Source organism: Monomorium pharaonis, chromosome 2 (genome assembly GCF_013373865.1).
Source record: "Monomorium pharaonis isolate MP-MQ-018 chromosome 2, ASM1337386v2, whole genome shotgun sequence".
Taxonomy (NCBI): Eukaryota; Metazoa; Arthropoda; class Insecta; order Hymenoptera; family Formicidae; genus Monomorium; species Monomorium pharaonis.
Window position 1 is genome coordinate 25130878 of NC_050468.1, and position 26361 is coordinate 25157238.

The following is a 26361-nucleotide window of genomic DNA, read 5'->3' on the forward strand; positions in this document are numbered from 1 at the left end:
TGTTTGGTAGTACATAGTCCTATCTAAATATATTAGCAAAAGTTTATCGTTGAAGACAATGTGCTGCATATTGATATATCTCCTCAAATCTATCATGAATCATAAAAGAGAAGAGGGACTATGAGATGGGAAAACATTTTCTCTTCTTTCTCATTCTCTGCAAGATGATATATCCAAATATTATTCTGATAGTACCTGCGGTTGAAACAGCAGGTGGTGTATAGTCTGTCTTGAAAATATCTTAATGTTCTGCGAATTAAATAATGGAAACATCCAATCATTTGTCAAGTATTCTAATTTTATTCAAAAATCTAAATAAGAGAAATAATAGCTGAAAAGACGATAAAGAGAAAATAAAGCAAACAAAAATATTTTTACACTCGTTATATTATTTAAATACAACATTGATTTCTTTATTTTTGATATAGATTCTAATATTTTTATATTTTTTTATCACAAGCTTAATTTAAATTATTTAAGTTCAGTAATATTACAAAATGTTGGTTCTTCAAACCAAGGTATTGCTGTCCGAGCTATCGAATCAACTGTTGTAACATCGATCTGAAAATATTTAGATTTTACGCTGATTTATTATATATGATTGAAATTTGTTTTGTGTGTGTATGTGTGTGTGGCAGGGAAGGGGTAGGGTGTCTGTTCCACGAAAGAGAGAGAGAGAGAGAGAGAAAGAGAGAGCTATTTTTTCGTTGCTACCCTCGAGTTTGGTAACCCTTGGGGTAACGGAAGGATGGTGAATAGGGTATGACAGAGTAATAAAAGAGTACAGAGCGTAGAAGTAAGAGAAAAGCATTTGAATGGATGCTGGCTCTTCCTCATGGGCCAATATCGACCCAGTCACAACCAACCGATGCTAAAGAAAAGCTAAGGTCGCGGTTACGACCGTCCGCAAACAAACGCAACGCTCGTAAATCTCGTGCGGCTCGTAATTCTTATTCACCCGCCAGAGAGATATTTCATGAGTGATTAGAAAATAAAGTGGAACTCCTGAGAACAGTTTGGTTACTTTATTAGTATCACCGATTCTCTCTAAGTGTTATGAAATCTTTATCGTGAAATTGAAAAAGAAGTATAATATAATGGTTAGCTGTCTTTTCGATCAGACGTCAAAGTTTAAATTGAGAAAAGCAACAGTTGTTTTAACGTGGAGGCATTACTTAATTATGGAGTTATTTAACTTTGAAAATTACACGATTACGATCAATTAAATCTCAAGAGTGGAAATAAGTAACAAAACCTTATTTGCCAGTTAAATTTATAATCACATTTTACCTTAACATGATTTTAATATAAAGTGTAATTGTCAAGAGATATTGCAATATTGAAAGTTAGAAACTTGTGACGCACAACGGCCGCGCGTGTCATGCTTTTATGCAAAGTGAAAAATATATTACACATTCATTATGCAATCTAGCTGAGGACACTCGATACTTTTGACAACATTGTCGATCAAACTTTCATAATTTAAAAGGGAAATAATATATTTCTGAAATCCAAAAAATTTAGTTGAAATTTTCGGTACTATCTACAATTTTTCTAATGAATATCTACCATGTTGAGAATTGCTCTCGAGTTTCTCGTATTTTCTAGAAATGAAAATGTCTGGAAAAACTTTTATCATATAGGAGCGCCAGTAGGTCCTCCGAGAGTTCATCATAAATTTTTGGCCTGAGGTACCTTCTAAAATTGCCACGTACAATCTGGTTAGCGGAGGTAGCGGCGCGAAAAATTTTTGCCCGTTAAAAGCTCTTAGTCGGAATGGTAAATTTGCGCCATGTTTTCGCGAATGGGGCAACAAATGCTTAATGGATCTCTCACGGTATAATTTCTTTTGGGGCCGCGTGATATGTCGATGGAAGAAACGAAGATTCGCAGAGCAGGAAGGTGTATTTTATCACAATGAAACCACGGGGTGAACGGAAATGGATTCCGGCGATTATGAGGCTCTAGTTAGTGGGTTGCTACAACCGCCTACTCATCTAATTCTATTCTGTAATTATGGCTGATTAGTTACATACGGATATTGTCTCATTCGTCCAAATAAAAAATTTGTGGAAATGTATGTTAAAAAATCATTCTCGAGATTTCTCTCTCTTTTATTTATTTATTCGTTACATTAATTTTATGTTATTTAACAGATATATTTTGTTTATATTTTATTTTATCTTTAATTAATCGTGTGGGACGTGTGCATGTAAACCTACATCTATAAATAGATTGCGGCGCTAATCTGACGGGCGACTTTAATCGAACGCGGTTTATTTAATACACCAAGTTTTATATAAAGTATTTTCTGTTAATATACTTTTTTTAATACAATACAGTTAATTGTATTTTATTCTTTTTCTCTTCGCTCTAATAAAAAAATGTATGCAACTGAAACTTTTTATTCCTACCAAAAGAAGTTTGTTTCTATTTTTATACTACGAACAATAATGACAATCAAACTTTTTGAATGATCTTCTTCTCGTTTAGATTTCTCGATAAAAATCTGTGGGAATGCGATCAGTATAAAAACAAGCCCTTAAATAATGTTCGAAAAAAGTTAGAGGCAAAGATAGAACCTATGTTAGATTTTCGAAACGTATCGGTCCATTGGCCACTGACAGAAAACTCGCGTGTTTTTGTCCTGAAGCACAGTTTTCTTCCTGTTTTGTGCCCCTACTGTACACCCTTCTCGAACCATTCTCTAGTTCGAGTCTCCCCGTACCGAAGGCTCCCCGGTTTGTTCCCAGCAGCGTCATCCAATCCTCTTTACGCCGGCCACTCCGTTCTCGTGCACACAAAAGGAACCCCGCGTGGTCGATGCTGGAACCCGTTATATATAGCATACGCACGTGTGGATAGGATAGGAGGACGATGGAAACGACGAGGAATCAAACAAATGAACTGCGCGGCTAGTATCGAGAAAGGGGCCGCAGACTCGGAAACGACGTATGTACATGCAAATAAACGTTTATTTATTTAACGTTCTAGTTAAATGCTCAGGCTTAAGCCCAAAAGAATAACTGTTAACCGAAAATCGCGTTCTCCTATCCCACCAGGAAATCTTATTGCATATTTTATGTAGTTCTAAAATTTTAATTATATAACATATTGATTAAATAATGACACTGAAAATATGTGCTCAATACGAATGAGAAGAAACATCCACATACACACACTTAAGAAACAAATTTCAATATTTACACGGAGGGGACTGTTTTGCTAGAATATTTAAAATTTGGTTATAGATACAGAGTTGAAGATAATTTTATTAGACTGTTAAAATGATTATATACGATGCTTAAGCTGGTTGCTAAAATGTCAAAACTTTTTGCAGGATTACTCATAATGCTTGAGCGCTCTACATAATTATTTTGATGGCCCAATTAAATTATTTTCAGATTTGTATCTAGTTAAATTTTTAGATATTTCAGTAAAACCGGTCTTTCTGTGTAAAAACTTGTCTTTTATTCATCGCATTATCATTATACTATCAATAATTTACGATAAATTATGCGATAAGGCGATTCAAGTTGATATTGAAATGACGTTAATATTTGTGTCGTCCTAACTTTACTGACATAATCCAGCGAACTTTTTTAAAGGATGCGATAGTGAAGCTTTACGATCGAATATAGAATTACTTGTGCGACAATAACATTACCGATTATCACGTGCCTCATTTTGTACGATAAAGTAGCACTTTTCACGGCCGCGCGATAATACGATGCGATAACGCGCAAAATAATTTCGTTTCTCAGCTGACGGTCATCACAAAGAGACAAAGCAGGAAGACAAGCGGATACGTCGAAGTGTCGGCGGAACGAGCGATGAAACGATCGCACGTCCGCTTCGTTCGAACATTACGGGGGACAGAGATATCGCGAGTATTCCACGTATGTACGCAGGAGAGACTAGATCGCGGTAATCGTTATCGTTACCGTGAATGTGCTCTACCGGGAGGACACACAGCTAATCCGGGAGAGATTCGGCTGACTGGATACATTATTCGTGCAAATTTCTCCATGCGAGAGACTCGACAGCCGGCAGTGCTATACCGGAGATTTTGGAGGTCGAAGTACGAGGTGTCGGGCGAGAGAATGGAAATTGGGAACAGATGTTGGCGAGTCCCGGTGACAGTGTAATTTCGTCATTTAACTGCTCTCCAGATCTCTATAATAATTTTCATGCGCACTGTCATCCAGAGCCTTGGCGGAAACTTTAATAAGCGATATAATATTCATGACTGAGAAAATATAATTGACGTAATTTACGATGCGAGATAAAATGTTTGCGAGAATTTCATGAGGCTGGGAACATTCGGTTATGATATATCATTATTCATTCGTTACAAGTCCAGAAAAACAAGGTTTTTTCAAAAAAATATGTGAAAACATTTAAATGCTTTTAATTATTAAAGTCATGAAAATGTCACTTTTAAATGCGATTTTGATGTAATATTTGATTGTAGAAAGGAATGAAAGTATCATAAGCTCTTTTCATAGCGCTTTAGTATACTGAACTCTCATTTATTATTAAAAATAAATTTTTTTTAGTAATCTTTTTTGAAACTTATAACACTTTTGGTAAAAATGTTCTTTTTCCACTTTTTAAATTTTAGAAGCTCAATCATGTTCTGTTAGTTTAGTAATAAGAACTCCAAAGATCCATTCTTTTCTTGCACACAACATAAATGTATCAATTTTTTAGTTATATTGCAAATGAGATCGATGAGATGATTGAAATATATATAAAAAATTGTTTGATTAATATTCTTAACGCTTCGTTGCTTAATATATATATTTTTTTTACAAAAGAAGGTAAAAAGGAAAGAACTCATCAAAGTCTTTTCAGCAGAAAGGCATAGAGACATTTCTTTGATACCGCCGTCAATAATAGTAGCAATAGATATCTACAATAACAGTAGGTGGTAGCTACAAGATATCGGAAGCTACCTGTAATAGGATGGGACTTAAATTTCCGGCATTTTCTCGAGAGTTCGCCTTGAGACATGAAAACGAATCTGAAAATTATTCGATTTAACTGGAGTAACATCATGATGTACTGATACAGAGAAGAAATGTTATTTATCGATATCGAAGACTTAAATTAAGAATCAGCATTTCTCAGTAAAAAATATTTTTTTAATTTAACAGATAGTACAAATTAATAGAACATGATATTATATTAATAGAACAGTATAGATAACTTTTTTTTTATAATGATTATACTTACTATAATAAAATGATTCTAGAGCAAAACTATTTCTAAATAATAGTAAACGTATCTATGTAGTAAAAACACTTCAAAATCTTTAAAAGACAACATATTTGATTTTTTTAGAGACTTTTTAAACAGCTTAAATGATTTTTTTTACATGGAATTTATCTTTTTTAATTATTCTTTATGCTTTTTGTGAATTTTATCTATCTCTGGACACAATTTTTAATATAACGTTTCTCCATTGTAACGCAGAATAAATATCGAAAAAATAAACAATGCTATATGTTTTTGGCAGTTAAATCAATGCGTCAAAGCACAATGAAACATCAATTATTTGAATTTGTGATTTTGAATGTAACTGGCTGTGTTCTATTTGTCTTACATTTTAAATATCTTTTTTTTTTAATTTAAATTATCACTCTCTCTCTAACACACTCTACCCCGTATTTTCTTTATATATATCTCAATATCTAGAGATAATATTACACGTTGCTGAATTGTATATAGAATGCGGGTTTGTGAGCCGATCTTATAATACATCATCTAAAAATAGTATGATGTAAACAGTAATCTTTAAGCGAGCAAAATGATTACGTTAGAAACGCCCACTACTAATGAAATTAAATTGCATCTGTGACGAAGGAAATGCGGTGGGGTGAGGTGGTAAAGAGAAGGGTGATAATGTGGTTGCAAAATCATCGGCGCAGTCGACGAGAGCGGCAAATTAATTTTCCTGAATTATGCATGGACAATTCTATTGCGATCTGGCGCACGAGTTTCGACATTTGCAGTGCCATTGGTATCACCATTTGCATGCGCGAATACGTCGATTATACAGCGATAATTTTTGTTGAGATGGCGCGATTGATATTCATTAATGAAACAGGACCGAAATACCTGCGATCCCAAGTGATTACATTGTCATTCATTTTTGAACCGTATCACCGATGAAACATCGCTAAAAGAAAGGACGCGAAGGAAAAAGTTTATGAACTGATTTATTTTGAGTTGTGTTACACACTTCCTACACGTGCCCTTTCAGCATCTCTGTAATAATCGATGACGCAATTAAAAGAAAGTGGAAGAAAGCTTTTTATTATTAGAACGATATATAATTAATAATTAATTATTAATGATAATTTATCTTGAAAAGGCGTAAAATATCAAAATCGTCACTCAAATTACTAAGAGACGAACGAGAGTTTTTTCTCACTTTATATATTTTTTAAATAATAGAATTAATTACATGCGCGCGGCAATTAGAAAAGCACGACAATCTGTAAAACAGAGCATACCGATATACGTGACGGCAGAGTATTTCAATGATGTTTGATAAAAAGTGAAAGCGAAGCGTGGGGAATTATAATGGAGTGGACCATCGCCTGTCTCTCACTGCTCATAACGCGAGCCTTCGATGAGAATTATACTTCCAGTGGCGTAGTGTCGTATCAAAATTAATTTTTTTTTGCACCAAGAAGTAATGAGGAGTCTGACCGATTTGAACAGATGCTTTGTGTTAATTTCCTGTTCATTCATCATCTCTCGAGTCTTTACTATTTTGATACTGGACAATATCATCTTAATATTCAAACTCGAAGCGATTGACATTTATAATTTTTCTTAACTTGCATTCTTAACTTGCATTACGTATTAACGCAAACAATTTTTGGATGTGATTAGAATGATTTATCTACATTTAATTATTTAGGCGGCTATTATTGATATCACCGTACGTTTTAAATTTCACATAAAATCATTTTTTTTAAATATATTAATTATTTTATCTGTCGTAAAAGCCATAATTTATGTTTTATTGTTTTACTTCAATTATTTTCAACGTCCACATGTATGTAAGAACCACCGTACTTTAATTTGGCAGGGATAAGAATCTCTCATCCATCCTCGTTTTGACGCTACTGTGCGTTTTGTAGGGCGTGTCAGCCGAATTTTGTTGAATGAAGGGTAGCTGATGTAATCTTACGAATAGGTTACTAACATTTTGGTAAAATTTGAAGTTACGATGCTAAAAAAGAGAGAGAGAGATAGAGAGATAGGGGGAAAATAAGGGAGAGAGAAAGAAAGAAAGAAAGAGGAAAGAGAAAGACATAAAAGTTAACGTCTGCCGCAAATTCCTCTCGCGTTATGTCCGTCCATGCTCTTTTATCTTGGGACGTCTATTATGCCGCAAGTTCAACGAATTATTCGGCAAGCAAATAGCTACCTTTTCTCGTTCTCATACTTTCATTTCCGTCCCGGTCTTCTTCCATCTGTATATTCCAAATTTAGCGCTAAATGTGGCTGTCCTATTCTCACCTTATTTTGACGTTAAACGCATTTATCATGTTACACAAATAAAACAGTACACACACACACACACACACACACACACACACACACACACACATCAAACGCAGAGCATTACGTGTGACGTTAAAGGTAGCAGTGAATGTGCAAGTTTCCTCTAATATGATTATTTTTGACCTCGTGCTAATGCTGTATTTTAATTACAGTAACGCGCGCTAATTTATTTGCGCTAATTGATTTATTTATTTAAAATTGTGGCATGTTATATATATATAATTTATTAGTGTGATTATAATACACTATAGTACAGTAGTAATATATAATACAATAACAATATTTATACTATATTGTACTTGAAAATGACAAACTCTTTATCTTAGTACATAAATAAATGGCTGTATAATAGTTTCTCTTTAATTTTCTTTACTTTCACAATGTTCTTCAGAATACCTTTTTTCCCATCTTACTTCGTTAACATTATACGATGTTGAAGTAATTAAGCACATTTAGATAAAGATGAGATAAATGGAAATTCTTTTAATACATAATTTAGTTTATTTTTTTTTATCATTATTATTGTGTTACTAATCTATACGTATATTAACTATCTAATATATGTATGTATATATACTATAATAAGATTTTATTACTTATTTACCACAAAATTTATTAAAGGTCATAAAAGTTTTTATTTTGTAGATACTTATAACTAAACGGCTATTAATACTTTGATAGTGAAATAATATTCATTTTATTTTATTTTCGTCGCTGGTGCTTGGTAAATTGTTTACCATCCAATTTTCTATATAAGAATCGATAATTAAAATTCCTGTGCAGATTATAATTACACATCAACAGTATTGGTCTAAAAGGGAATCAATTTCTTTCATATTCAAACGTTGTTGAGGGAGTTGACGTGACATTACAAATTACATCATGCTAACGCGATACTTTTGTGGCTTGAGTGCCTTACTGTTTAGTCCAAGGGCAATAGCGCGATCAAAGGGCCGGTTTTGCACTCAATAGTTTCCACCGCACATAAATCTTGCCGTTTGTTCACCCGACCGTGCAATCGCACAAGGAAGGTCAGAGGTTAAAGTAATCGCTGATTGTCGCTAGTCACCGCGATATTCGTCTTCTCTTACATTGTGACAATTGTAATCGAACAGTTTGAACAGTTTGAACAAGTTAGACAATTCCACATAAGCGCCAAGCGTTAAGTATGATTTTTTATATTTTATAAAACATCAAATTTTGATCATCTTTGAATACGTAAATTTAATGTATTTAATCTAAAAATTGTTTTTTCTTGTTAAAATAGAAAATGACAGTGCTTTTAAGCGATCATTATAATTTTATAACTAACTTTGTATATTTCTTCTTTAAAATCATCAAGGATGTATCATTTTTAACTTTACGACGACATTGGAAAAAAACAGTACTTTAATATGTATTATGTTCTTACATTCTCTGGGAAGGAATGTGCAGCTTTAAAAATTTCAAGTATTTAAGTGATATTACAGCACATTTCAATACAAAAGTCTTTTGCTATGATAGTTAAGTTAGAAAAATATTAATATTAATTATAAATGATTAAACATTATTAATTATATGAAAATTATTTTCTGTTGTTCTCGAATTTCAGAGATTTGAAATTTAAACTACAGAACAAAGTATAGTTTTTATTATTAAATATCTTTTTGGGGAGAAATCGAAAATTTATCAATCCGTGTTGTTATGACCTAATTCAAGATATTTTGTACAAAGAAAAAAGAGAAATTGATTTTATTCGGAAATTTGTTGAGACACAAAATTTAATTGGATATTGATTATTTTGAATAAATTAATCTATGATTTGAAAAGACAAACTTTTGGCAGAAAACATACATTTTTATAATATATATGTTTATATATACACTCACACATACATTTTTATTGTTAATTACTAACATGACTAATATATTAATGTTCCATAGACGAAAAATGTCTGAAAGATGTGTAGAAAAGGTAAATACAGATTAAAGAATACAAAAAATGTTTAATGATTAATTTATTATCAAAGCATTAATCATCATTTAATTAAAAGTATAAAGTAAAAATTATTATAATTTTTAATAAAATTTAATGTAAAAGGAAAACAAACCTTTTTGCAGTTAAAAGTACATTTGAAGTTATATTTAATGAAATATATTTTTATGTCAAATTATTTATTTCAATATTATTTTGAAAATTAGTAATATTTATATGATAATATATATGCATAGAATAAAATAATGTAATAATAAAAGTCATATAGTGTTTATTTTTTAAGCATTATTAGTGGTATTAATAATATAGTATGTGACAAAGTGTCATTGTAAATGGTTGATGGTTTTAGCTTTGACCTATTTTCAGACATCGTTGCTTATTGACCGAAAAAAGGCACTCTGGAGGCTTAAGAACGATGGCTGTATAGACATGAAGGGACTTGTCGATCCTTAATCACCAGAACTTCGGCACGGAAGCCGTTCTAAAGTTCGGATATGATTAAAGTAAACTGAAAGAGATTATTATCTCGCGAGAATGAAGTTAACGAAAGCTTTGTAATCCATACTAATCTAGCTTTTTGGCTTCGACGAGACGGCAGATTCAATGTTTTTCCACTATGATTGCTTCCAGCGATTTTGTTTTTTTTTTTTATTTCTAACTTGTTTGATACATCACGTAGCTGAGCAAATTATTTTTAACGAACTCGTGCAAAACATGTGTGTATCCTGTTTTAATATCACACTTCCCATCTACCTGCACGAATATTGCATTTATAATTTATTGTGGTAAACTGAAATGACTTTCGATGCTATTAGATTGTTGCATATAAAACGATGGATTTTGAAAGTTTGTCTTTTGTAGAGCGCTTTTGAGTTACGTCAAATGCATTGGAACGTAAATTGATGAGGAAAATCGATGTTATAATGTCGAAGTAGGACGCTAGAAATAACTCGTAATATTATTCAGTACTTTGAAACAATCATATTGCATTACGTGCCACGATAATAAGCGGGGTAATTTTCGATTTTTGCGCGCTTTTATCTGTAAAATTTCTGGATTTCAACGGAGTGGAATCACGAAGCTAGCACTGGAAACGACACGGAGACTGCATGAGATGCGATTACAGAATATAGTTAATTTTGTTGTTATTAATAGAAAATTATTGATGTAGAAATGATGTTTTACGTCATATAATTTATACGTATGTAAAAAAGAACTTTATTGATCGAATCACTAGCGGATCTTAACGTCGACAATGGGGGAGAAACGGGGGAGGGGGAGGATTTGTATAGCATTGTTATCACACATACACACACACACGCACACACACATCGGACGCAGTGTGAATCCTGCATAAGAATTTGATCTACAGGCACCTGCGTTTGATCGGTCTGTATTAACGTTTAATGCATCATTTACTTAAATTTTTTTAACAGTTAATAAGACTAATTTCTTTTAATTTGGAAGGGGAGAATTTTAACCCCAAGTCCCTAATATCCGCCAGTGGAATAAATGTTCACGCGAATTTTCATTTCGCAGTATTTTCTAAGTTTCTCCTACAACTTTTTAGCGAGGGAGATAACAAGAATGATTTTATAAGAAATTAGTATCTCATTAACATATCGGTAGCTAAAGTAAGATTACTACCTTTATCATTAAGTTCTCATCTTACAAAATGAAATCAAAGAATTATCTGATGATGATTCAACGGTTGTAACCCGTCCTTGATATTATTTCTCTTTTCTTGAATAAGAAGGTAGTTTGTTCATTCTTTTTATTCTTTTTCAGTCTGAATTGTTTACTTGGTACAAACAAATTATTCGACCTTGTAAGCGAGATTATCCTCGAGCTAATCTTTAAGAAACTATCGCAATTAACACAACAGTGTTCAGAAAATTATATTCTGTAACTTTCTCATTTTAATAAAACATCTTCTTTTGCAATGTTATATTAATTATTATACCGTACAGTACATACGATTTACATTAAAAAAAAAAAAAAAAAAAATTGTTGTGCAAGGATAAAATAAAATAGGGAGCGTTTTGCCGTGTGTATTTTTTAGTATTTCACTCAAACATGTTATCTCGAAAATTTGCTCTCTCGGGAAATGCAGAAGCTACGGGAAGGTCTCGCGAGTTTATCTCGGGGATCCTGTCAATATTTTTATTCATCGTACACCAATAGAGTACACGATGCATCGACGCTCTCTTGTTACCCGATTTGAATCGGTGTGTATCGCGCGAGAAACGGGTCCCCACGTAAGGGTCTCCTCGGTCGCGGTGTCACGGAGACATCAATATCGAATTTCACGTCTGTCTCAAAACCGAACTCGAAATGTTCTCTCGAGAGTCTCGCGAATACTTGGAGATCTTGGATATACGATCGGCGTTTCCCTCCTCACATACACAGATAACTAAGATTTTCGCGCTGATGTACATATGACGTTTATTCTGTTTCTTGTAATATTCCACGCGGGGCGGTTTCGAGAGACGCGTCAAACGTGTCTCTAAAATTGTTATTATTTTTTAAAAGAAAATTAGGAAAAGAGATACTTTTCGCAGCATTTCTAAGGTTTTTTTTTTTTTTTTTGTTACAATAATGAGATTGAACGAAAATAATCTTATTTTTTGTTAATTATTGGTATAAAAAAAATTATATTATTCTGTTTTGTGGAGAAGGAAGAAGTGTGTATATCTTCTATAAAATATTTTACAAAAATTTTCGCATTTAGCGTTAAATGTGTAAACGAGAGATATTGCCGGAGCTATATATAAAATGTACAAATATGAAGGCATAAATATATCGGAAAGTACGTGTATGGCATTCAGAAAATTAAAAGGAATGAATCTCTTTTTTATTTTGAGTAGGCCTTTACGTTAGGGTTGTAAAATTTTTATAGAAAGGTGCGAAATAACTTTTTGCGTTTTGCACGGTGTTTTCACATGAAATTCTAAAGATTTTTTTTCCCCCTTTTTAGTAACGGGTTGTTTCAGTCAAAGAACTGCCGAGGGCAGAAATCGAGAAAATGTTCCGCTTTATCGGCGCAGAGTACATTCTTGATCGGACTCCTGCCGGAAACATTCCTCTCCGTTTTAACTTCGATGATCTTGCGCTTATACGAATTAATAGTACACGTACTGACAGCTTTACTAGGAGCAGCATGCGTTTGCGCAAGAAATTGCAATCTCCGCTGTCAGTTTCAGTTTGGACTTTCTGATAAATTTATCGCTGATTTACTCCCAATGACGATTTAACCGCAGACATGATTATTTGCGATCTTTTGATTTTCTCACGATTAAACTTTTTGTTACATGTAGAAATACAAAATAGGAAATGTGTTTTACCGTTGTCACTCTTCTCAACTATTTGAATGTAAATCTTTGAATTATTATCCAGTGTTCCATGATGTAAACACGAAGTCAGATGTGCGATAATGTATTCTTGGCTTGTCGAGTCAACGTGATTCGTGCATTTTCCGTACCGTCTGCCTCTAATGACGTTCTCTCCTTCGCTGTCGATTTTGATGCTGAAAGTCAAATTTCGTTCAAACGCCCGCCGTGAAATCCGCCGCTGCGAGTCAAACACGCGCGGTGGAAATAACGTTCATTATGCTAACGAATGCTAATGTGAACCGGAACGACAGACGGGGCGAGGACGGAAGGATATTCGCGTAAAGTTCGAACCGTAGTGGCGGTGGTTGCCGGGATCCGCGCTCCGCGAGAACCGCTCGTCAGTTTGCGGTTCACCGAGAATGTAACGCGGCGAATTCTATTCTGCGGGAAGGAATTGTGACGACAGGGAAGAGGGAAAGAAAGAGAGAGTTTCGCTCGGCGATCTGCGCCACATGAAAATGCGGTCTTTTAACGACGCTACGAATGTCGTTCAAAAATTCCTTCGCGATTGACTTTTCGCAATCTTCACATTCTACCTCAAATCAAGGATCTATACGCCTTTCTCTCCCTCGAGATCACTCGGTAATCCGACTTGTCTCTTATACTCTGTAATGATGTCTTTGAGCCGTTTCGTCAAGATCACTTGATCCTCGACCCGTTGCATCAGTCGATCCTTCTCCGTCTCTAAATCATTGAGCTCCTGATCTCTCAATTGTTCGGCGACGCTCGACTTCTCTGCGGACCTTTGCGCCTCGTATACAAGTACACTGCCTAATATCCCAAAGGCTAATGCCTGGGAAGAGGAATAAAGTTAGTACTTCAATAATGCGCGTGACGATCCCATAATTGCTACCGTTACCTCGAGTAGTAAGTCCGTGCCTAGTTTTAGTGTACGCTCGTCATCAACGAGTCTTTTTTTCGCTGGAATTTTTTCCCATTTTATCACATTCTCGCACCAATAATAAAAACGTCCCAATTGAATCAGAAAATATTTTCTTAGGAGCGGTCGTTTCTTCACACGCATCACTATCGCCCTTGACAATGGCTGCGTGATTTGTCTTAGGAGCAGTCCAATAAGCTTTGCACCGGGGAACTTTTGCACCATAACTACGAGCACTCATCTCCTCAAAGGAAATAGTTAATGAAACTTTCCTGCGAATGACATTTCGCAGATAATGAATTTTTAACTTACTGAATAATTGTTATTAATCTTGAGAGAAATTATCACATTTTGACATAAAGAAAATTAAAAATTCAGGTTAAGTTGTTTGTTATTAAGGGCTGTGATTGTCATTTATTCGCTTCTGACATTTATTCTTTGTTATAATAATAAAAATTCTTAATCTTATATTTTTAGAAATTGTCAATGTTTTTTTATTTTTCTTTTACTTTTTATGCGTTTCTGTTATTAAAATTTATTCACGCAATGTTACACATTATTTTTTAAACTAAATTAATTTAGAAAATCAATTTAAATTACGTGATCTACATTTTAATTTGCATGTTTACGATTATAAACAAATTTATCAATTTTATTTAAAAATCTCTCTTTTTCAATAAGTTTTTATTATAAAATAAATTTTAGTAGCATAAAAGTTAAATTAGTTTAGATAACATGATAATAGAATGTAACATGGTGTAAATTTTTTGTGAGAATAACAAAAGTAATTGGTGATTTGATATTTTTTAAAATTACACATAATAATCTTCATGAGAAATGTAAGAAGCGAATATTTTTGAAATGATTTAAGATATCGTTTTGAGATATTTCTACATTTTATGCGAAAATCAGGAAGTATATCTTTCTCATATTGACTATGGTTACTAAACGGATTATATTCATCTATATGCCAAAACAGAGCTGATTCTGTTATACAGTACGGTATACAAAATCACTTCCGATTTGAAAGTGATAATCACATGGATCTTTTGAAACCTCATCAAAGTGAAGTATTATTTCAGCATACATTTTAGATGACGGTGAAATGAAAATATTAATTTTATATTTATTATATAAATCATCTAAAATGATATAATATGAAAACATATCGAGAAAAGACTTTTTTTGATAAAGTTTGCGAAAATTTTTTTACGTTGCCACATCATATTGAACGAATCAGTTAGTATCGAATAAATTAGTCACATATTTTAAATATTATATATAATTGTATATCTATCAACTAATATATATTCGTATTGCCGTGTATAAAGTTAGAGGACCCATATAATTTATTAATTGGATTGTTTCGTTTAATTTAATCGATTTGTTTACATTAAAAAAATGATTTTTTTCAAAAAATAACGTTTGTTAACATTTTTAAACATTATTAATTTGTTAAATTAAAAATTAAAAATCTTTTCAAAAATTTTATATCTTTAAATATAGCCAGTTTTGCATGATTTATGAAATCAGTTTTATTAAATATGTATGATGATTTATATATCCTGTCATTTGTCCGGTTATATATCCTCTCAAAAACACGCTTTAAATGCGCTTTGCAATGCCACATGTTGACCTATATACTTATACGAAATAAATACGGGAGTAACGTTGGACAGTCGTCTATTGTGTCTAGTATTTGTAGTCTCGATTCTTATACTTAAGACCGTCTTAAGTATAAGATGTCGCAAAGCAATCGCACAACCACATTAACATCTTAAGATATTACTTAAGTTGGTCTTGGAATAAGAACGGACTGTAAATATCGGTCTGTTAGATCGAGAATTTGTTTGGCCGTTGGAGCGACGTTTTTCCCCCTTGTTCGATATAACATTTTCATCCATTTTCCTTGTGTCTCGATATCATCTGCTTGGATTTACCGGCGAAATCGAATCCACTGAAATGACGCAGTCGAGATATAAGCCATCATCCGTCGCCGAGATCCACTAGATTGTCGCAAAGGTACGAACCGCACACGATCTCTCGCGAGAAAATCCAGAATTTTGCCCTCATCCTTTACGTACCAATCTCCTTCATATGGGATACGCTTTCATGATCTTATAAATAATGTTCGATAAAATTTCTAGGAATAACTGTCGACCGCTAATTTTACTAAGCTTTAACTAGGGCTTCAATAGTCATTATCTTTAATTACATATATTTTACTGCTTAGTAATTTTATTACAGTATTTATTTTATTATAATGAGAGATAAAGAAAATTGCTGCAAAAAGAATTATATCTCGGGCTTTGAATAGTCACGTTAATGCAACCAGGACTTTTTTCTTTGAAACAGACGTGTAAAGCGTGTATATATAAATTAATATACATATATAAAACCATGTTGAAAATTTTTTTACTCTTAAATTTTTTGACAACATATTTTTTATTACTTGATATGACAATAACTTTATATATAACTATTTAAATACTATTTACGATTTATTCTGCATTAAAATTTTTTTTAATTTTTTAAAATTTAATTGTATATATTGAATTGTTACATTACTAGCATATTTCCAGAGAAATCTCGAGGAGAAAATAGAGATACAAAGCTCTTATTTAAATCAAATGTTTACGGATCAAATAAGAAAAGAGATTACATTAAATATTAAGTACTTTAGATAAATGATGATTGGATATAGAACGATAAAATTGTCTTTCAGCTCGATATGGTTAGGAGAGACATATCTCGGTTTCATATCTAGGAAATGTCTGTTCTATCTTCATGATACGGATCGGTCTTCCGGGACAAGTCTCGATTTTGGCGCCTCGTTTCTTTTCTAACAAAGGTCTTTTCCCTCCCTCTTTCTCTCTTGAATCGGCCGACTCGATGCACGATTTCATAGCCCTCTCGACCACCCCTTGGGGCGTCCTTTCACTTTTACCCTGCGATCGATCCGACCTACGCCCCTATGCATGGCTATTTGCGGGGCCCGCGTGCGGGACAGAAACGAAGAATTTCTATAAGCACGTGTGCAAGCTCCGTGACATTTCAAAGTTCATAGTTCATTATAGAAATGCTGACTAACCAAATATTAATTTTTGATAAATAATTGAATTAATCAATAAATATATTTTAAATAGTAAATGAGTTATTTCTGGAGAGGGAGAGAGAGAGAGAGAGAGAGAGAGAGAGAAAGTACGTGTTTTAATAATATGCCGTTTAAATTTTTCTTAGTTTTAAATGTTTCTTGAATTGTATTTATTAAATTGATGATATTTTTATAACAGCACTTGAAATGGTATATCTGTTTTGAATATAGTATAGTAATTGCATTATATATAATTTTTTAATGGTTTTTGAGAAAGAATAGTATTTTGGGGGGGAAAGATAAATGATTGAAACCTGTTTCGTGCGATGCAATTATTGCATTTGCGTATTTGCATTTTATATGATTAATCTCAGTTTCATATATGCTGATGCCAGTTTGCTCGGCGAAAATAAAAAAATAAATCCTTTTGCGATTGTTTGAAAGGAAATATTTGCAAAGTGATGATTGCGCGGCATCCATAATAAACTTTTGCTCATAAAATTACGTAAGAGTGGAATTTAAGAGCTATCGAATGCGTGGACATCTTTCGATCGCTATAATTAATGTACACCGGATCGTTTTCATCATCGCCGCGATTTCAGCATCATCGGGCGTTTGAAATCTTCGTATTCAAGAGCATCAAATATCATCCGCCATTAAGAGTGTCGATATGCAATTTCCTGCGAAAACACGTCGCCGATGCCGGCGCCGCGCGTTGTGAAAATCGGCGGGGAAATATCGGAAAATGTCGACGAGGTCGGCAGGCGAGGTGTAGGCGAGGAGGCAGGACAGCGGAATGGAAGGACGCTCGTTCCAGGAGCACACTTCTCCCGTCCGTCGTGACCGCATGGAAGGCAAAGAAAAAAAAGATGCCTATTTATAAACCATTAGCGGAGAATGAAGTTTAATCAGGCTCACGGCACCCCTCGCTCTGCCTCTATTTATTGCTCCTCGGTTGATCAATACATTAAATGTTAGGATATCGCTATCGCTATCTTGTTTGATCCAGAAAGAATTTTGGACGCCGATTAAAACTTTTTGCGCTAGTAAGCTTGCTTTTTGTCCTATTTTTTTGGTGTTTCTTTCTCTTCGATAAATTTTTTCATCGCATGCTAATCCGAAAATAAAGGTTCTACACAAGCTAGTTCTCTTAATAAACGATTATTGTTTGTTTGCTAGTCGTTTTTTTAAGTCACGACAACGCTTGATATTTATTTCTAAACGTGGATATTTTGGGGTGACTATCTTGGGGTCCCATCCTATAAACTCTCTGTAGTTATTTAAAAGAAGGGAGAGGAATGCCAGAGGTCCACGATTTTCCGTTAAATATACATATCTGACACTTTCCCCATATCAAGAGAGTACATTCTATAGCAATAGAGAAGTAAAACTTGTTAAACAACTACTGAAATAAATTCTTAATTAACTACGACCTTAATTTAAAACTGTAACTGGGAGGAAATTAACTTCTCGGGAGGAGATTATTTGCTGGCTTATATAAGAGAAATTAATAACATAAATATTTTGACGGTATAGTTAAGGGCAATCAAGGCAATAAACTTCTATGTTTCTTCTGTGTTTATATTATATTATTACATGAGTGTGAATTTTCCTTCTCTCCCATTTTACAATGTAAATAAATCAACTTATATATAAAATTACGTTATTATGTCACGTTATGCTATATTTGTATTTGATCCCAGCTCTGTAGCGCCGTTTAATTTATATTTAGACACTATGATAGAGAATAGCGCTCTCTGTTTCAATTAGCATCAGCCTCGTATATTATGTATGTCACACGTAAATGGGAAACATATCCCAAAATAGGGATAGTTTTAACATGATGGGTTCATTTGCATGACGAATTAAATGGGGAAACCAGCGTGCGTGTTACTATCTAGTTAGAAACCCTTTGTGTAGGGTAAATCGAAATTCGCGTTTTTATTTTATGTGACTATTTGATCAAAATTTTGATGACAATTTTCATAAATATTAAATTACGATACACAATAATTTCTGTGTTATGAGCAACTATAATAGACTGAGATAACTTTTTTGATAAATAATATAATTTTGTTAAAATTGTTTTATTTTTACTATCGGCTAAAAGTTATCGAAACTTAAAAAAAAAAGGTTTGTTAGACTTTTTCTTTGATAACAAAAAAATTTTGTTATGGATACTTGAATTTTCATTCTGTGACAAGCTGCAAAGATGAAAACAATGAAAAATTTCTTGTAATGACTTGTGTACTAGCGTTTTAGTGTATATAAAAATTTTTATTTATCATGCTATTTCCTTATCAAATTTTCAAATAAGTACTACAAAACGCGATTCTACAAGAATCAAGAGCAAACAAAAAATGAAGTTAAAAACTTAAAATTTTTAAACCAATAAAAGAATTACGTTAGAAAAATTTGAATGTAAGAACTTAGATACTCAGACATAATAATAGAATAATGTATGAAATTAAAAATTTTTGTATTTATATTTTGAAATGTGACATATCTTTAAACAACAAATTTTAATTTAGAGAGAAGAGAAGAGAAAAAAGAAAGAGAGGGCGAGAGAGAGAGAGAGAGTGTGTGTGTGTGTGTGTGTGTATGTGTTTAGCGAAGTAATTATCTGTATTCTCTTACGTGAAATAAATATTTTGTTTTCTGCACGATACTCTAATTAATATATTAGGTCTTTCTTTGACATTCGACGCGACTCACGAAAAGGGCGAGGCAATCACGCGAATCTATTCTCATTATGTTTATAAATGTAAACAAGAGAACGGCCTACATACATCACACCTACATCACGTCTATCCGTTTGCTAAACGAATGACTGATAATCACCGTTAATGTTAACGTCAACGATGCATTCTATTACGTGGATTCAATTTGCGTGGAGTACGTTATTTAATATATGATGTTATTATATATGAAAATCACAAATTACATCGAGCTAAATGTCTTTTCGAAAAAAAATCACAGTATCCGAAATCAAGTCACGGAGTAAGTGTAGAGTTTATTAAAGTTCTCTCGAAAGAGACTGGGACTTCGCTGACAGGAGAATACAGTTTAATAATACGACTAAAAAGAACCTTTCGGAAGTCGCAGCAAACGAAAACATATTGTACCGTGCGACTCCCTCCGCCTTAAGACTGACATAGTTGACGTTTCCAAAAGGCTCTCCACGAAGAACTGGAAGAAAATAGAATAGCGCTCGATAGAAGCACACGGGCGGGAGATGGGGAGTAGTTTTCGCTATAGAGGCAACGTATCGACGTAAGAGTCCTCGAGCGGGGGGGTAGATAAATCTAGAGAGTTTCGCATCGTGGAGAAGGAATTATATCCACTTAGCCGGGCCCCTGCATAAATGAGCTCATGCGAAACCGTCCGTGGTCGCAAGAACGGAAGTGGCGGCGTATCGCGCAAACCGCTTCCACGAAACTCGGACGGTGCAAAAACCTGATCTCTCGGAGCTGACGTGGCTCGAATCGCATCCTTCCCGTCAACAGCGGCGGCGTGTACGATTACAGTTTGCCTCGCGCGAAGGTCTTGGAGATTCCTTCTAAAAACTTCCTTTCGAAAAGAGCATTATCTAACATGTCAGATCTAAATCTCTCTTTTTTTTTTTTTTTTTTTTTTTTGACAACAAATTGATGAAAATTGAGCGAACAATATGTGACATAGCTCGACATAAATCGTCGAATTTTTCGGAAAAGAAGATTTTGAGATTCATGTTTATTTTGTGAGAATGTTTTTATTGTAAATATATTTTTACAATTTGACTAAAAAAGCATAGGTACTTGTTTATTTGTACCATTTTCTCTGTTTTTATTCTGCATTGTAACGATCATCTTGTATTGTAACGGTGATATAAAAATGTTTTAGAGATATTGAGCGAAGCATCCAAGGGAATGATCTTAACAAAAAAGAACCGCGCCGTCTTGACCTTTTACGTTCGATCCCGTATCCACCGCGTAAATCGCAAAGTTTGTCCCCGGGATCAATGATCTGAATTCTCCAAACTCGATCTAAGAAACATTAGCATAGTGAACAGGCAACCGTGTCCCTGGGGGGTGGCCGTTTAGCGGGCAAAATCGTCGGGGGTAAAAGAGAGTGTATTTTCAGTAGCGGCGTGTCGATCCGCGGCAGAAACGACGACGGCGACGGCTGGATCGCGAGGTCGCGGGCGGGGGTGGCTGTATATTTAGCTATAAACTTTTATACACGGGGATGGTTACACCGACCGCCCCTCTTGGCCGCCGCGCCGCAGCTCATGCGGGGCTCCGCGGCGGCGGCGGGCACTGGTGGGGGCGACCGAGGTTCTATTTATAGAAACGGCGACCTATATATAGCCCGTCGCGGGCTATGCATAGCTTCAACTCACCCGGCCCAGTCACCCCCTCCCCCCCCGGTCCCCCTCTTGGCCCCCGTCCGACCACCGACCCCTGACGTCGCGAGCGCACCGCTCCGCACTGCGAACGTTCGAGGGTGGGATCATGGGTGCGCGGGGGGTTGCCGCGGCACGGAGGTGTTGTACGCGGTGCAGGCAGGTTCAATGAAACCAGGCCACCACCATCCCCTCCGCGCAGGGTGGCGCGCGAGACTTCTCTCGTACGTAGAAATGCATCCCCCATTCAGCTCCCCCGTTCTCAAGGCACGTCCGCGCGCGCGAGAAAGGCGGACGGATGCGACACGGCGTTTCCGTTGCGGCACGCGGCGCCGTCCACCGAATGTCGCATTCTGATATAATCCAGGAATCCCCCTGGTTTTCGAGAATGAAAAAAGAGGGGAGATTTCCCTTGGGAGACATTTCTTATTCACAAGTAAACATAAATGCTCTTATTATATCGAGTAAAAGTAATCACAGCTGTTGGTAATATGTTTCTCGATGTAAAATGTAACTATAAATATTGAAAGGCAGAAAAAAAGAATCAAGATCTTTTTCATCAAGATTATTAGTACCTGTATCGCTTGTAATTTATAATCCTTTCTTTATTGTACGTCAATTTACATTATTGATTGCCTTATAAGAATGATTAGTATTTAATAATGGTATAAAAATAATACATGATATAACTTTTTATTGCCACAATTATTAGTCCTACCTTTGTATTCTTTCATATTCCTTGTAAATTTTATATTTTTATCCTTTTTATTTTAAATAGCAATGTTTTTTTTTTTTATATTATATATACACATGAGTAAATATTATTGGGAATAAGGGTATAAAGAGACTCTTCTCTCTCTATTTTCCGCTTTATACTTGAACTCTTAAAAAAGACATCTTATATTAAGTATCTCCCCTTCCTCCTCCGTTCACAAGAAGTTTCCCTGCTACTTATATCCAAGCGTCCTTTGCCTGGTTAAAACAAACGTGTGAGAACGCCGATAACGCCTCCAAGTACGCACGACGGCACGTGCTGCAATTATCAGTGTTCTCAAGTGTTCTTATCAGGTGTAGTAGAAGTTATGCGTTCGCGACCGTCGCACATTCAAGCGCCTTCCGATCGGGTCGTCGTTCGACGTTGAGAGATTCGTTAATGTACTTTTTTTATTGCCCGCATCTCCGTGTGACATTCTCGCTCGTAAATTACAATTTACGATTTATGAGCGGGGATTATATAAGGGATATGCGTGTATAAAGTAGGAGCGAAAACGCGAATGTTCGTAAAGCCTTTTTAACGGCACCGTTAAAAGTCGACGAGGTAGACTTAATATCCGATTCGACGGATGACCCCGGCCTTAATGCGACGATAAACGTCGAGGAATAAGATGGGTTTAAGCGAATAATTATCTCGCGACTTTTCGCACTAGAATTACCGCATTGAAATCGCGGATGATAATTTTTAAGCAGTTTGTCGAGAAATTGTAAGTTTCTTCCGAAATTTCTTGTCGTGCCGGAGCGGACCGAGATATTCAATACTCGTGGTGTGAAAATGCATCCCCTTGTTTCCGGGATCCCTTTGTGCGACAAGCTGTCTGATATAGATCTGCGTAAGAAATGTAAATGCGGGAACCACGGCATCGTTAATTACGTCATACTGCTCAGTGTCTGTGGAGCAACGTGCAGCGCGTATTTAAGCGAGAGATTAGTTTGGATACGATATCGTTCATTAATTTTGATAGCTAATAACGTTACGCTTATCCATTGTGTCTGCAGACAAGCGGCTGTGCGACAATTGCATCTGAAAGAGACGAGACACATTTAGAAACTAACTAACCGGTTTTTCTAATATTTTTTATATTATAGATAGGGGTTAATTTCATTGTCGAAAAGTGGTTTTATATGAGAAACTGACGAACGGTAGGTGTACACATTTTAATTGATAGGCATCATTAGCTTTTTAAACGCATTAAATTAATGGTGTGAAAATTGTGGGTCGCGTAAAAGTTGTTGAAAGTCGTCAGACATGCATATGCAATTTATTAAAGAAACCATAAAAACTATATATGTATTAAAGTGTAATAATTTATTAATAAATTTTAATACGTAAATTTCATTGTTGATTACTGATGATGGTTCAAAATTAATAAACTAAAGTTAAAAACTGACGCAAATTATAATTAGATGTAATTTAATCGATAATGTACTAATACCAATACGGACGGCAAGGGCATTAACCTAGAGTCTATTCAAAATAGCAATATATGAAGGATTTAGATCCGTTTGCAAATTGATGCTGTTTATTTTTTAGTGTGTAATAAGTAAACGTTTAATCAAGAAGTGTTCATTATCCAGGATCTCAATGTTACCCCATTTGAATTTATGATACAACACTTTATGTTCTTTGATCATTGAATTAATGGATACAGTCCTATTGATGTGATTGTGATGCTCTGAAATTCTAGTTTTAAGTGTTCGATCTGTATAGTTATTTCTCTAGTTATTTATTACTGATTTTACACATTGATTTAAATATTGGCATATTATCGATCTTTTTTTTATTAAATTATACCTAATTATAATTTGCGTCATTTTAACCTCAGTTTAATTTTTAGCCATCTTCTATGATAATTTTAATTTTTTAATTTATGTCAATACTATCAATGTCATTACTTTACATTTAATATTTGATTAATACTCGCTTTGCTATTGTGCATCCTGTGTCTAGCGGTTTGAATTAAAATCCGAGATTTACGTTTCTGCTCCTACAACGAATTTTCAGTGTTTATTTCAGTATTGAATTCGTTATTCAATTATGTAACTGCTTGTAGATGACATTTTTGGCAAAAATTCTTTACTTATTATTAATTGATCTTCCTTGAGTTACTGGACTGAAAATGGCTTAAAATCACGACATTAAACTTCTCATAATCATAATATTGATTTATACAACTTATGATACGGTTGCCACAATCAAAATGGAAAATTTTAAATAGTAAGTTGTATAAAACATTTATTATGAGCGCATTCCCTATAAGTATTATATATAGTTACTATTACCAATATACACTGATAGAAAAATGTTGTATTTGTAACTGTAATTGCATAATAAAAAATAATTATAGTTTGAGATATCATTTTTATAGTAATTATTACTATAATACTAGTAATTATAATTATATACTTATATACTTATATACTACTATAGTAAATGTTTATAATGATTGTTTTATCATACAATTTATTATATTGGAATCTGCATTTTAGTTATGGCAACCATAAGTTGCATAAACCAATATTATGATTACGAGAACTTTAACATAGTTTAAACGAACTATAATTTATTGAATAACTATGAAAATGTAAATTGTAGTAATATTATGGTTGTGATTTTTTTTCCTCTTGATGTATACGAAGTTGCTGCATTGTTCATGACGTTTTTATTAAACAACACTTATATATTCTCAGTAATTCCAACGCTTTAGTATTAATATTCCAGTTTTAATATCATTGAAAAAGTAGCCACAGAAAGCGCAAGTACGATTCGTATTAGTGACCGCATCTCTTTTGTAACGTAATGAATTTTAGGAGGCGCAATTACCCTCGGCGCCGAAACGAATCGCTTTTAGATCGGCCGATTGAAATCACCGATGTTGCTTTTGCGCGTTGCGCAATTGCTTTCGGCCAATACACGCGATTAATCGGAATCCAGACACAGTTAATCGAGATCATGTGCACATGAGTAATCCAGATCGGTCAGTCGTAATAATTGAATTTTTCGTTCTCTCTAAATCTTTTCCTTTTACACACGTGTGCAATACTAGGAAGGGTAACTTTTAGTCAAAGTTTTAACATACCTTCATACTTTTCGAGCCATATGATAGCCGTATGAAATTTTATTAATCATTAGTATTTTAAACACATCAAATGATCTGATTTTATATTTTTATGCAATTTAAATGATTGCATTTCATCTCTTCTCTTCTCTCGCAGTTTTTATGAGATACAGGCTTATGATTTTGATGAAATTGCGATGTCTTTAATACGCTTTGACCTTAATCGGTTTAAAGATCTCATCGATCAGTCAGCTTAAAGCGCATTTATTACATTTTATATGGTCCATTTGGCACAGCCCGTAATTAGTCGATAATTGGTACGCATCCCATAGATGTAACAAACGTAAGCTGATAGATTGGCCGGTGAGGCCGATCTTAAAGCCCTCTCGCGCTGTCTCACATGGGAGCGATTGTAATCGTTAAAGGTTTCGATTCCCCGAGGAAATCTGCTGCGTTTTGTGGCAAATACTACGGCAAATTATTGTCTGTCGACGCGATCAGCACGTTCGGACGATCGCGCTATAATGGCTATGCCCTGCCGGAATATAATCTCTGAAATGCAGGAATAGGAGATAAAGCTATATATCGCGATATATACGTGCGCTGTTGAGCAAATTGAAATGAATTTAGGAAATACGAACGTGCAATTCTATATGATATTCTGAACGTTCTGCGAACGTATAATTATATCGCGTGGTTTTTTTTTTCGCCGAACGAAAAGCTCTCAGCGTGAATTCCTGTATTCGACGCGATGATACTCGTAAGATTCGAAATGTAATGCTTCGTCTCGTACGTGCGTGCGTATCGCCAGGCGTGTGCCGGACATATGTACGCAAATGTCATTGCATAAATACATAACTGGCGCGAGACGATAGCCGGGACGTTATTCCGGGATCGTACGCGTACATGCATATGCATCGTCGCCGTGATTAATTGGACGAGATCGACTTGTATTTCGGTCATCTTCGTTTTGGCTGGCGTATCGATTCGCATCGAGAAATCAAATCAAATTGCATTTCGCGAATCATCGCACCTCTCCTTCGAAATGTGTGTGTGTGTGTGTGTGTGTGTGTGTGTGTGTGTGTGTGTGTGTATGTGTGTGTGTGTATTGACGTCGCCAATCTCCTGCGTACTGCGACGCGCAACACGAATTCACTTTTTGATACGTTTTAAATTGAAAACACAGACAACATCGCGTTTCGTAGCGATTGTAATGCTGC

The 26361-nt window shown here is 34.6% G+C and overlaps 2 protein-coding genes across 6 annotated transcripts in view; one reads left to right on the top strand and one right to left on the bottom strand.

The window, feature by feature from the left end:
• The window catches only part of LOC105835564 (two pore potassium channel protein sup-9), a 92840-nt gene that overhangs the window by 24764 nt on the left and 41715 nt on the right, over positions 1-26361 (top strand). The gene's annotated exons all lie outside the window — the stretch shown is intronic.
• Positions 13614-14365, bottom strand: LOC105835562 (optic atrophy 3 protein-like). The gene has a single exon (XM_036283331.1). It carries the CDS (start codon positions 14053-14055, stop codon positions 13762-13764), a length of 294 nt encoding a protein of 97 aa, XP_036139224.1. The 5' UTR covers positions 14056-14365; the 3' UTR covers positions 13614-13761.